The 15,017-nt window shown below is 36.1% G+C and overlaps 1 protein-coding gene across 1 annotated transcript in view; it reads left to right on the forward strand.

Moving 5' to 3' along the window:
- The first annotated feature begins 9,408 nt into the window (after window positions 1-9,408).
- Window positions 9,409-15,017, forward strand: part of LOC141758005 (alpha-tectorin-like) — a 37,263-nt gene continuing 31,654 nt past the window's right edge. Inside the window, 7 exon segments of the mRNA XM_074619011.1 lie at window positions 9,409-9,484; window positions 9,850-9,873; window positions 10,212-10,235; window positions 10,857-10,880; window positions 11,490-11,513; window positions 12,133-12,162; window positions 12,895-13,010. Coding sequence (XP_074475112.1) covers window positions 9,439-9,484; window positions 9,850-9,873; window positions 10,212-10,235; window positions 10,857-10,880; window positions 11,490-11,513; window positions 12,133-12,162; window positions 12,895-13,010 — 288 coding nt within the window. The 5' untranslated portion in view covers window positions 9,409-9,438.

Raw genomic sequence — 15,017 nt, forward strand, 5'->3', positions numbered from 1 at the left:
ATCTGAAATCGTCACAGCAAATTTCCAAACAGCCGTTATTTGGTTAAACTCACCACATATTGGGAATCTAAACGGTTACTTTCTCGCGTGAAAACATATTCAAACTTAATAAAGTGACATATTAACAGCTTTTATCCTGTCTCACAAGGCTGACGAGCAGGCCGGTTTCAAGGCTCCCTGCCAGTGACAGATTAACAGCTTAAACCGTTTGCTAAGTAGACTTGAAGCCTAAATAAACGCATTAAGTTGCGGTTTCGCCCATAAGACAGAGCTGAAATGCACACCTGTTAAGAGCTGGTGCAAACATCTGCATAGATTGAAATGAGAGTCAATCTGTTGTGTGAGACATGCGAGGGAAAAACACGTCCGATACGCTTGCAGTCTAGCGGAGGGTTAGCCAGTTGTGGGTTGTATTTATTCAATCAAATATTACAGCAGTGGTAATTGAAGACGCACCTACTTTTTTCTAGATTCTGACGATGTTTTTGTCTCAACATAATATGCAGGACAGTGTTTCCAAAAATGATTTACTCCTGTAGGTTTATTGTATAACCACTTTTTCGCCATGTTGAGAGCCGTGCAAAGGCAATAGAAATGCTCCCAATCTCGCATTTGGCACCTTTAAAGGGACTCTATGTAAGAATCAGAAATTAATCATTAACAGCGACACCTGTGGTCATTAAGTCAATGAAAGTCAGCGTCCTGTTGCTCATGCTTGTGCTCGCTCTACATAGACATGAACGAGCATCTGTCAAAACAGTGAGGCGACACACGTCAGCAAAAACCACAATATCACTCTATATTTAACCTGCTTGGCAGTAATGTTAGCTGACCAGACAAAGGTCTCTCCATGAATCAATACTGATACTGTGTTTCCTGCTTCAGACTCCCGTCTTCTGCAGTGTGTAGTGTGCGCATATGCACGTGAAAGGTGGAGCAAGTGAGAACGAGCGGTGTGTGAGTGAAGGCAAGCAGGCAGGCAGAGGAGCAGAGCAGCAGCGACTCTGGCCCTGGAGACCAAAGCTACGGTCTCCCCTCTGTCTTCTGGCCGCGGTTGGGGGGCTGGAGCAGGAAGAGTTGACACTGCTTTGTAAGACGGGCTTCACTAGATATAACTTTGTGGTTTTGGTGCTTCTGTGTACTTTGTGTTGGAGCAGTGCAGCCACACGCGAGCGCGCATGGGACACCGACCTGATTTATGCGTGTAAAAAGTTACAAACAGTACCTTTAACTGAATGATATATATAAATAATAAATTCTGTTGGAGCCAATATGGGTATTTCCTTGACAAAAGACTAGTTTACATCTTGTGGGTATTGGTACGTTAAGATGTTGGTGATGGGTCACCCCACACAATCAAGTAATAAGTAGACACAGGTGGGTAGTCTGAGTGTGTTTGGACCGCGAGATGAAATGGTTCTTAACGCAAAAAATAACACAATTAAGCGACACAAAACAATAAGCTAGATTCTAAATATTGCACAAGTACGAACACAGCTAAAGAAACTACAATCTATAACTACAGCAAGACGGAAGAAGCAAGTGACCGAGGATAACCTAAATGTATGCACCTCAAGAACACCTTGTAGCGTTCCATTAACCATTTCCCTATTGGTATAGGGTCAATTAGTCACAACAAAAACATAGATCACGCATAACGGCATGTTCAGCTGGTGGTTTTGGCATTGACAGAATATAAATATACATAGTACCAATTATAAAGTGTGTGCCACACCTGTGCCACCAGCATCAATGCCACTAATGAGCAGGTTTGCCCTGAGGGATGTTTCTGTGATGACGGTGAAGGTGTGTCCCTCTAGAAAGCTTTAGCTGTCAATATGATGGTTTCTGATATGACATAAATCACATCCTAGTAAATAATGTTTTCAGTTTGAAATGCATTGTTGGGACCCACCATCAAGATGGTGGCAAGAGACCACATGAACTCAGTCACATGATCCTTGACCCATGGACTCAGTTCAGTAACCATTGGCTACTGTAGCATGATGACTCATTCACACGTACTTGTGAAATTCATCCAGGACAAAAGCAAAGGAATGGCCTTTCTTCTTTTTCTTCTTCTTCTCCTCAACCCCTGCTGACTGGTGGGAGATGAGCTGCCGCTCTCTTCACCTAAGCTCTGCTCTGATCAATGGCCTGTTAGAAAACAGACATAGAAACACAAGGAACTTTCTTCTAAGTAGAAGACGCGAGAGCCTGCCTTTTGACCAGCTAACTTCAAGCAACAAGAGCAAGGAAGTAAGCACCAAGCTACCAAGCTGCAGAAACAGGACTGGACCAGTTTCCCTCCAAACTGCACAACTGGATCTCACACAGCAAAGACAACATCTTTGACTTGGAACCACAACTTCAACACATGGAATTGCAACCCTTTCTTCCATGGATTGGTAAAGTACTGGGCTTACCTTAGCATTAGCAATTACACATGGCTGAGCAAGACTTTTCAACTTTGATTTCTGTGAATGTAGTTAAGATATCTGGGTAGCTGGCTTCGCCACATCTGATGTATTTAGTTTATGCTTCACATAGACAAGGTCTTGCATGCAAACTAACCATCTCTTATAACCCACTGCATTATCTGACAAACATTAAGGTCACATACATAAACTGTGAATTAGTTTTGAACACAAACATACACATTCAGATAATCTCAATCCCCACATCACACCCCCCTTTGGCCTTCCTGAGCACATGTGTGCGAAGAACAAAGAGGCCATGTGGAAACATGTTGGCGGCCATCTTTGATCCAGCCATCTTTGTAGTTTTACAGTGCTGGCCTTATTGTCTGTATGCCATGCAGACATCTTGAGACAAGTAGCCAGCCATCTTGTCTCTCTCTCCCTCTCTCTCTCTCTCTCTCTCTCTCTCTCTCTCTCTCTCTCTCTCTCTCACACACACACACACACACACACACACACACACACACACACACACACACACACACACACACACACACACACACACACACACACACACATGGGTCACACACTGTGTTTGGTTTGTTTAGTTTAGTTATTTAGTTATATTAATATTGTGTTTTAAACCTTTATTATCTTGTAAATAAATGTTTGTGGATTATACATGCTGGTCTGTTTAATATTGTACAAGAGTGAATAATGCCAACCGCTGCTGTGTCAAGAACTCCAATATCCTTCAACCTTTACTATCTATTTTGGTTATAGTTATAAACTTAATTATTAATCAAAGTTCCAAATTGATAGTTAAGTATATTTAATGAGACTTATCTAGGAGACTACATGAATGAGCTATCATTTTCTCTTTGTTTCAAAGAGTGGTGCCCCTAGGATGATTTAATATAAATTAAATCATGTTATTCAATATAATAATAATTATTTTGATAATTATTATTTACTTTTGATAATCCATTTTAATATCTTTTGAGCTTATGTACAGTACCAATGTAATTTGGTGCCCTGTTATTATTAACATATATTGATAATTTATTAATATAAATGTTATTAATATTGATAATTATCTTTAATATTCTCGGATAACCAGACCAGCTCCTATCTGCGCCCCCATCAGCATCTATTATGTTCACACATAATTAAATATAGCAGAATGATAGATGTTACTCCAAGCTCTGTGTGTGTTGTAATCAGAGCTTCTCTGTGCTTTATTGACATAGTGGGTCGGCAGCATGTGTTTTTAGTGCATGTTAGTGCATGTGAGCAAGCCCTACTGGCTAGCCAATGGCCGCCTCTTACGGCAGTTACAGCTGACAGTGCCTTCCCCACCGACGGCGTCATCGCGGAAGCGTAGCACCCACCCTCCGGTTCCCCCTCAGGTTAGCACTCTTAGCTCTATCAGCAGTGTTGCTGTTGTTTTCACTGTTGGCGCTTTTAGCACCGTTAGCTGCGAGCCGCCGGCTCATCCGTCGCCATGTTGAGAGCAGTGCAAAGGCAATAGAAATGCTCCCAATCTCGCATTTGGCACCTTTGACTGAATGATGCATATAAACAATAAATTCTGTGGGAGCCAATATGGGTATTTCCTTTTGAAAGACTAGTTTACATCTTGTGGGTATTGGTACGTTAACATGTTGGTGATGGGTCACGCCACACAATCAAATAATAAGTAGACACAGGTGGGTAGTCTCAGTGTGTTTGGACCATGAGATGAAATGGTTCTTAATGCAAAAAACTAACACAATTAAGCGACACTAAAAAATAAGCTAGATTCTAAATATTGCACAAATACGAACACAGCTAAATAAACTACAATCTATAACTACAGCAAGACGGAAGAAACAAGTGACCGAAGATAACCTAAAGGTATGCACCTCGTAGCACCATGTAGCATTCCATTAAACACTGCAGCTATTGGTATAGGGCCAATTAGTCACAACAGAAATTATGCATCACACAGAACGGCATGTCCAGCTGGTGGTTTTGGCAATAACAAAATCTATATATACATAGTACCAATTATAAAGTGTGTGCCACACCTGTGCCACCAGCATCGATGCCACTGATAAGCAGGTTTGCTCTGAGGGAAGTTTCTGTGATGACGGTGAAGGTGTCATCATAAATCACATCCTAGTAAATAATGTTTTCAGTTTGAAATGCATCTATTATGTTCACACAGAATTAGATATAGCAGAATGCTAGATGTTACTCCAAGCTAAGTTACTACAGTACTAAGTGTGTAATAAAGTGTGCGACAAAACAACAAATATCAGTATAAATAAATACACTTTCAGTTGAGTAGACCATGTGCAGTCAAAATATGATTTACTCTCGTTTGACTCTACTTTTGTAAACCAGGTAGGTTAAATAACAGCAATAATTCTCAGTATAATGCGACACAGTTCAACAGCACCACAAACTACATCCTTTTATAATAAATGCCTCTCTAAAACAATTTCAACAAAAAATGAAAACTTTGATTCAAGGTCGGACTGTTTTATTAGACTATTAGTTTTAGCTAGGTGTGCCTAATAAACTGGCAACTGGGTGTATGTGTGGTATGTGTCTTTGAACACATTTTATTTATTTTATTTTACCTTTTTTTAACCAGATAAGTAAATTGAGAACCAATTCTCATTTTCAATGACAAACTGGCCAAGAGGCAGCCACAGAAGGTGAGTCGATACTAGGCCTGCACGATATGAGGAAAATCTGCGATGTGCGATAACATTGTTCAATATTGCGATGACAATATGATTTGCGTTAAGTAGACAAATATTGAAGTGTGCATATTAGCTATACTTATGCATATATTGTATATATAACTAGGCTAGGCTGTGGTTTCCAGAGCAGCAACAGTAATGTTTACAACAGCAAAGTCACCATATAAACTCATTAATATCTCACTGAAACAATTTAAAATGTTAATAAAGTAAATAATATTCCTGACATGAAAATACTGAGTGAGATTAGAAAGACTGAAGAACACAGACATCAGTCACTATCGGTCATCAGGGAGGAGATCTCCCTTTGCTGATCCACTACAGGTACTGCTGGTAGAGAGAGGGGGGGCTGCTTTGTCTCAGCCAGCAGATACATTTATAAGTAAGATGCCAAATGACAAACTAACCTAAACAGTTAGACCACATAACCTACTGCCAGCTTTTGTTTTAGCTTGTGTAGCCGAGGGTTGCAGTTGCTCCTATACTTTATGAAGATAATAAATTAATAACACGGTGACCCTGTTCTGTACTTTGTATGTCAAAGGTTTCCCTACAAGTGCTGCTGCAGCACTAATGTACACGCGCACACCTCAACACACAACAAACAGCGATATCCGTCTGAGAATAACTAATAATAATTATAATGTTGAATATGAATACTGAATAAAGTTGTGGGATTATTCCTTATGTCATGGGCTATTTGGGGATTTATACATTATTATTACATACTTATATACAGGAATACAAAAAAAAATAAAAATAAAAAACGAAGCATTAGAATAATGATTTGGAGGTTGATTGATTGAAGCCTCGAAGCATTCGGTTCAGCCCTAATAGATAACATAATATAAATTAAAAATGTTCAGTATATAATGTATATAGTATATAAACATAGAATTGATTTTAATAGATCAGGCCCATTGTCACTCAGCTATTTGAGTCAGTATCAGCCCGATATCTGATCCGGTATCGGTGCATCCCCCGAAACAACTAATAGCAGCCCCTGGATTGTTGAGACTAACTTTTTCAATAAATTATGCAACATGGATAAAATACAACTGTAAGATAAAGAACAAATCCTGTGTCCTAAAAGCAAGACTAAGCCACGATGACATGATGTCTTTATCATCATCAAATCATTATTATACCCCCGCAACAACGTAGTTGGGGGTATATAGCGCTCCGCGTGTCCGTCCGTTCTTCCGTCCGTTCGCGTGGCACACTTTCATTTCCGGAGCAGACCTCGGATATTATTTAATTTAGGAACTCCAAATTTGGTATGATGGTCCAGGGTGCCTACAATTTTTGATAATAACAAGCTAGATTGTGCTCAATAGACTTATTCCATTAGTTCCAAAGGGCAAAACCTTTGGCCCTACTTTAGTAGGGGGTCAAGCAGTGAGCGGGGGTATGTGAGCCATGCTCACTTTTGCCTTGTTGTTTGTTTCAATTTGATATGCTAATTTTATTTGCCTGCAGTCAATAACTTCCCACATAGAGTAAACAAAGACAACAAGAGAGAGAAGTCTTGCATATTTTCATTATACCGCACCACTCCTTCATCTGGCACACCATTTCGAACCACTGTCACATTGTTCAAGCTGGCATTTATGTACCTCAACATTTTAAATCACATGGTTTCTTGGAAAGACACTGTTTTCCTTCTGTACAGTTTGTACTTGTGGTAGGTGTGGCTGTAATTAAAGAGAGGAACTACGCCCATTTCAGTATTCATACAGTACAGGTTATTCTTATGGTCTAAGACAGTCCAAAAAATATTAGTAAACATGAACAACTCTCCCGAATCCAAAAACTAGAGTTCAAAAGATTTGATACTGTATTGATACAATATTCAAGAATATTTTAGCAGCATATACTGTATGTATACATCTATATCGTGCTCCAATAAATGTCTGTGAGTAGGCGTATCACCAAACCGACATGGATGTTGCTTAATCAAGTCTACTAGCTGGCTGGCCTTGAAGCCTTCCAAATGGCTCGACAAGCCCTCCAGATCCTGCAGAGATTCCAAATTTTTAAGACGACCATAAAGTACTGCTTCATCTGGGACTGACAAATCCTATCCCCTTTGCCCTGCTACAGCATGAAGGGACACAGACACTTACAAACAAGCCGGGTGGGCACCCCATAACTGCATTTCTGATCGGCTAACCGATCTGCACGAGAGTAGTATGGCTTCAATACATTCAAGTGACAGAGCTGAGAAGATGACCTATGATTGGGGGTAGCTTTTACATAGTTTAGATCTGACACCTTCTTCACCAGTAAATATGGACCAAATTTTGCCCTAAATGGAGAACATGCTCCTGGACACTTCCTGGACTTTATAAGCCTGTACTTGATTCCACTAACACACTCAATAAGGTTATGTGGAGTTTTTTTCTCTTTCCAGTTGTCCTGCAAAAGAGTGAGAACATATGTTCTGTTGTCATATAGGCCAACACTTGAGAGTGGATCATATATTCTCAATAGTTAACATTGAAAATAAATGAAGTTAATATTTAGTTTTTGTTATTTTTACTTAATTATCTCCACCAGGCATAGCCTGAGGAGATTATGTGTTCGGATGTGTGTAAGTGTGTGTGCATCTGTCTGTCCACGGCTAATCTCGCATACTACTGGGCTCACAGGCGTAATATCTTTTGTGCTCATTTATGACTCTATGCTCAAGGACTTCTCATGGTTGCGGTGATTCACACTTTTTGAAAAACTGCTTTCCGTTAATTTATCTCCAGCAGGAGGAGAACGTAAAGAAGAAAGCGAGTGAGAGAGACAGTCAGTGTGTTGTGTTTATTCTGCCGGTGGAATTTTGTGTAATTCACTGCGTTGATTGAACTGTTCACTGCACACACAAATGCCGTTGTGAAAATAAACACACTAAACTAAGGTGGAGGAAACTTAAAAATAACATGAAAACCCTCAGTAAGCTAATGCAACAAATTGGGCTAGCTAACTACACCTAACTAGCTAACTAACTAGAAAGTCAAACTGACAGACAGATACACAGATTTATCAGTTTGCCGCTGCTCAGACTCAAACGAGCATGAATGCGCCTCTGCAAGCTTGGAGGATGATGTATAACTTGCAGCTTCTACTATAGTCATATGTCATATTCCGGTTTTAGCTACAACCTTCTTTCTTTTAACTTTGAGCACAAAATTTGTTATTTGGCAAAAAAAAATTTGGCAAACTGTAGCTAATCAACTTAGTCAGGAAATGACTCAAATAAATATAAAATATCATTGAAATGCCAAAATACACTGGAGGGTGGCTTAAAATAGCTTTCTAGCAACTTAATCAAAGTACTAAAGCCTTTGGCACTGTGATAATCTACGATGTTCTTGATGCACAGTGGAATGTTTGGTTCGCTTGTTATGAGGAAGCAATAAGATTGTATCCATCCGATACTCCTGTAACTGGTCAAATGACAGATTTATGGGACTGTGCCAACTTTTTAATATATAAAGCCTTGTTGCAGCGCTGCAGTCTCACACAGACATCTCTACAACCAAAGAAGCATATCAACAGGTAATTAATTTATTTTGTATTTAAATGAGATATTATTTTAAGACAGCTTGCTGCATGCTGATAGTATTTCCTTAAAAAGTGGTGCCTTTTTTCCAACTGAATTATAGTAAGAAGTTAATTGAGCATTTTAATCATATTGGAGACTGCACTGACAAAATGCATTTAATTTAAGAAAGCAATGTTTCATTTTCACAGACATCTTCATTTGACACTGTCAATATTCTATTTTTATTAGCATTATTCCCTCAGACACATAGGTAATGTTTTCGGTCTTGTTTAGCAGTTATTAGGATGTAAATCATATCTTATATGATAACATGCTGAGTCAAACAACAAGTAATTTGTTTTTGGTGCAGATTTGGATTCAGGTGCAGCTCCAGAATAACTAACATCGCTTTTTTAACATTTGTGCAATTTTCTCAGAAACTATCGCACTTACAGTATTATGTACTGTAAGTACAATAGTTTCTGAGAAAATAAAAAAAACAAAAAAGTTGCTGGATCTGGATCGATATGAATTTAAATCTCTAAACATCTTTTGCTATTAAAACCATAAAACAGATTTACAGGACTATGCATCCTTGGTGGGGTATGCAGTCTCTGAATGCTTTCTAGCTTTTTTGTTGTCACATTTTTTTGTTTTTTGTTTTTTTTCATTCTTTTGAAATATAATTAATTCTATTTGGTCAGCAGGTTTGAATATTTGGCTTTGGAGAATGGCGAGTCAAATAATGTTGCCTGTGCTGCTTTTGGGGATGATAAGTAAGTATCTAATTAAATCAAATTAAATAAAGTTGAAGTATAGATAATCTCTTAGTCATTTGCTTTGTTTTACTCTACTAAACAAGTAAAGCTGAAAATTATTTGGGGAGGTACCACACTTTGATACCAGATGCAATGGTTTGCTTTGCTTTGTTATAATTAACAAGTTACATAATACCAGGCTAAAAATGTAATTAATTTAATTTAAATTTAATTAAAAAATTTTTTTAATTTAATTATATTCAATTTATATTAACTTTTACTTCTGTAGATGCATTTATGTAAATTTACTAACTGACATTTGTTAATTGATGTTAGCAGACTCTGATTTTCATCCAATTATATTTATGTGTTTGTTTTCATAGTTTCGGCGGCTCCTCAGACTACAAGTAAGTTGAAATTGAAATAATCTTTTAGTCATTTGCTTTGTTTTACTCTACTAAACAAGTAAAGCTGAAAATTATTTGGGGAGGTACCACACTTTGATACCAGATGCAATGGTTTGCTTTGCTTTGTTATAATTAACAAGTTACATAATACCAGGCTAAAAATGTAATTAATTTAATTTAAATTTAATTAAAAAAATTTTTTAATTTAATTATATTCAATTTATATTAACTTTTACTTCTGTAGATGCATTTATGTAAATTTACTAACTGACATTTGTTAATTGATGTTAGCAGACTCTGATTTTCATCCAATTATATTTATGTGTTTGTTTTCATAGTTTCGGCGGCTCCTCAGTCTACAAGTAAGTTGAAATTGAAATAATCTTTTAGTCATTTGTTCATATCTCAACAGGTCAGTCTTACAATCAGTAGCTCAAAGCAGTTTTTACTTCAAGATCATACGTATTTCCCCTGGATTACAGTTTATACCACTGCTGTATGATTGATTGTTGTTTGTTAGCAGGATTAAGTAGCTTTGAACAGAAGATGTTAGCTCAAGCTCATGTCAAGCTAAATTTCAAGTTATTTGTCCCTTTTAAGGTTTTGAAATACATAGTGACTATAAAATGACAGCTCACAGTATAAAATATTATACATGAATTTCTTACTATACTGTTATAATAGTACACAATTTACATCCAATGCGAGTGTTTAGTGTTACAGTGCGTTCATATAGCACAGCAAAAGCAAAGGGTGTTGACTGGAGGTTGGGGAGGTACCACACTTTGACACCAGAGGCAATGGTTTGCTTTGCTTTGTTATAATTAACAAGTTATATAATACCAGGCTGAAAATTGAATTAAATTCAATTATATTAACTTTTACTTCTGTTGATGCATTTATGTAAATTTACTGACATTTGTTAATTGATGTTAGCAGACTCAGATTTTCATCCAATTATATTTATGTGTTTGTTTTCATAGCTACGACGGCTCCTCAGACTACAAGTAAGTTGAAATTTAAATAATCTTTTAGTCATTTGTTCGTATCTCAACAGGTCAGTCTTACAATCAGTAGCTCAAAGCAGTTTGTACTTCAAGATTATGCATATATCCCCTGTATTACAGCTAATACCACTGCTGTATGATTGTTTGTTAGCAGGAATAAGTAGCTTTGAACAAAACGTGTAAACTGCAGCTTATGTCAAGCTAAATTTAATTGTCCCTTTTAAAGTTTTGAAATATATAGTGACTATAAAATGACAGCACACAGTATAAAGTATTATACATGAATTTATTAATATATTGTTATAGTAGTACACAATTTACATCCCATGAGAGTGTTTAGTGTTACAGTGCGTTCATACAGCACAGCAAAAGCAAAGGATGTGAACTGGAGGTTGGGGAGGTACTGCACTTTGAGATCAGAGGCAATGGTTTGCTTTACTTTGTTATACTTAAGAAGTTACATAATACCAGGCTGAAAATTTAATTAAATTCAATTTATATTAACTTTTACTTCTGTAGATGCATTTATGTAAATTTAATGACATTTGTTAATTGATGTTAGCAGACTCTGATTTTTATCCAATTATATTTATGTGTTTGTTTTCATAGCTACAACGGCTCCTCAGACTACAAGTAAGTTGAAATTTAAATAATCTTTTAGTCATTTGTTCATATCTCAACAGGTCAGTCTTACAATCAGTAGCTCAAAGCAGTTTTATACTTCAAGATCATGCGTATATCCCCTGGATTACAGCTAATACCACTGCTGTATGATTGTTTGTTAACAGGAATAAGTAACTTTGAACAGAAGATGTTAGCTGCAGCTTATGTCAAGTTAAATTTCAAGTTATTTGTCCCTTTTAAGGTTTTGAAATATATAGTGACTATAAAATGACAGCACACAGTGTAAAGTTATATACATGAATTTATTACTGAACTGTTATAGTAGTACACAATTTATATCCCATGAGAGTGTTTAGTGTTACAGTGCATTCATATAGCACAGCAAAAGCAAAAGGTGTGAACTGGAGGTTGGGGAGGTACCGCACTTTGACACCAGAGGCAATGGTTTGCTTTGCTTTGTTATACTTAAGAAGTTACATAATACAAGGCTGACAATTTAATTAAATTCAATTATATTAACTTTTACTTCTGTAGATGCATTTATGTAAATTCACTGACTGACATTTGTTAATTGATTGTAACAGACTCGGATTTTCATCTAATTATATTTATGTGTTTGTTTTCATAGTTCCGACGACTACTGTGATTACGGTGACAAGTAAGTTGAAGGTTAAATACTCTTTTAGTCATGTGTTTATACAGTAGCTCAAAGCAGTTTGTACTTCAAGATTATACATATTTTCCTCTGGATTACATCTAATACCACTGCTGAATGATTGTTTGATTGTTAGCAGGAATAAGTAGCTTTGAACAGAAGATGTTAGCTGCAGCTTATGTCAAGCTAAATTTCAAGTTATTTGTCCCTTTTAAGGTTTTGAAATATATAGTGACTATAGAATGACAGCACACAGTATAAAGTACTGTACATGAATGTATTACTATACTTCTACTTTATACATTACCAGAGGCAATGGTTTGCTTTGCTTTGTTATACTTAACAAGTTACATAATACCAGGTTGACAAATAGCTGACATTTTGACTTCAAATGTCCCACTAAGCAAAGCCAGTGAGCCTTTGAGAAAATACTGTCTTTTCTAATGTTTTTCAATGACATCTGTTCTATTCCTGCTATGACATACCAAAACGTTTAATGTGAAAAAGATGTATTCTGTTTGATCAGTATATTGGATTTAAAGAATCCACAAAAACACAAATAATGCATAAAGCATATTTTGTATACCGGATTAAACATGGATATGATTGGTTAAGTGTGGTGATCTAGAAATGATAAAAACACTGTGCAACCTTTGCCAATATGGCATTTACCAATAACACCAACATGGGCATTTCATCTTTTCTTAAAAATGTGGCATCTTTTGTTCTTTCTAGGTCCCCTCTACCCCATTGAGGGAACCAGAAGCCCTGATGCAGACGATGGAAGTTCTCCTCGAATACTCCTGCAACGACCTTTTGTGTATTTCGGACGGACTTATAATCAGATTTATGTATGTAAAAATAGTATTAGAATTTACTAAATCCATATATTTTAATTAATGCATAAATAAGAGAAGCAAAACCTGCAATATTTTATTAAACTAATAATACTTTTTTTAACTTCTTCCTAAACAGTATCACTTTATAATAACTATAATTTATAAATGGTAAATTGATAGTTAATTACCATTTAGTTAATAGTTACTTTACTGGTAACAAACCATGAAATGATAATTAATAATGTTTACTTGTTATTAGAAATGCTATAATTTGTTAGTTTAAAAGTTTATTGTTGTACACATTATAAACTTTTATATACTATATTAAATATTTTTTAATGATTACAAAATGATTTGTGAACATTTCAGAAATTGTTTCTAAACATCTACAAACATTACATAGATAGATAGATCAGATATTTGTAACACTTTTTTAATGGTTAATTGATTTGAAAACCATTTATAAAAATGATTTGGATGGCTTTATAAAGTTGCAATTAATTGTAATATCTTGTTAAATGGTTACTAAATGCTTTGTAAAGCATCTAAAACCATTATCTAAATAGATAGTTAATACTTTTAATACTATCTATGTAATGTTTATGGATGTTTTACAACGATTTCTTAAAAGTTTAGAAATAATTTAGTAATCATTAACAAATACTTAATATAGTATATAAAATATTATAATGTGTACAACTATAAACTGTTAATAAATACTTTAATAATGCAATCCGAATGTAATTGTTATCGTCTCCTATCAGCTATGATAGAATTTATAATTTATAACTAATAATTGGTAAACATGATTAAATATAATTTCATTGTTTGTTAACAGTAAAATAATTACTGCAAAGTTTAATTAACTATCAATTTACCATTATTAAATGATTTTTATTGTAAAGCGTTACAATGCGTACTAATTCTTTGTAAGTGAGAACTGGTTTACTTTTTGGTTTCCAGGTGAACCACAATGGACACCTGACCTTTAACAGTCCTTGGTATAGTTACATAGCTCAAAGGATTCCATTGAATGGAGCCAGAGACTTCATTGCTCCAATCTGGATAGATTTAGACAACACAAGAAATGGTCAGATCCTCTACAACCAATACACCAGTGGCAGTATCCTCGGACGAGCTACAGAAGACATTAATCGTTACTTCCCAGCGTTGAACTTCAAGGCCAACTGGGTCTTTGTTGCAACATGGTATCAGGTGGCTTACTATCGAAGAACTGGAACAGTAAGTCATCTTGTTCTAAATGAGGAAACACATTTGATGTGTATTTTACCTATTACTACATATATTTACTATAATAACCACATGTACATTTTTTCCAGCAAACAACGGCCCAAGCAGTCTTGATCTCTGATGGCCAGAACTCATTTGTGCTGATGAATTATGGGATGATAGACTTTACACCTGCCAATTTACAGGTAGAGCCATTCAAATTAGATGCAATATACAATGTAAAAAGTTGCCATGCCTTATTTAAATCTGAATGTAGTAATGGAAATGCACAAATACAAAAAGATTTAACTACTTTTATCTATTTGACATCTATTTCCAGGCTGGATATGACACAGAAAACTCCCCTCACCATTTCTCCATCCCTGGATCATTCTCTGACACTGCAACAGGCATTAATTCAACTTTCCCCCGGAGCAGCAATGTCAATGTACCCGGTCGCTGGGCTTTCCGGTTAGACGGAGGATTAAGAAGCTGCACTTTCAAGGTTTTTTAATAATTCATCTGATTGTCTCAATGATTTCAGTCTTTGTACATATAACCATCTCCCTTTGATCAAGGGTCTACCCACCTCTGTCAACCATCAACATTAGTGTGCTTAACAAAGAAACTATCCTAAAACTTGCCTAAAATTGTCAAGTAACAAGTTATTTTGCAATACTGTAGAGAGAAGACCAAAACAACACTACAATAGTGGCTCTGTTTATCATCAGATTACTTCAAACTGGAAGAACGATTTGCTACTTTATTGTGCGACATGTATTGTGTGTA

The sequence above is a fragment of the Sebastes fasciatus genome, chromosome 20 (genome assembly GCF_043250625.1).
Source record: "Sebastes fasciatus isolate fSebFas1 chromosome 20, fSebFas1.pri, whole genome shotgun sequence".
NCBI classification, from domain to species: domain Eukaryota; kingdom Metazoa; phylum Chordata; class Actinopteri; order Perciformes; family Sebastidae; genus Sebastes; species Sebastes fasciatus.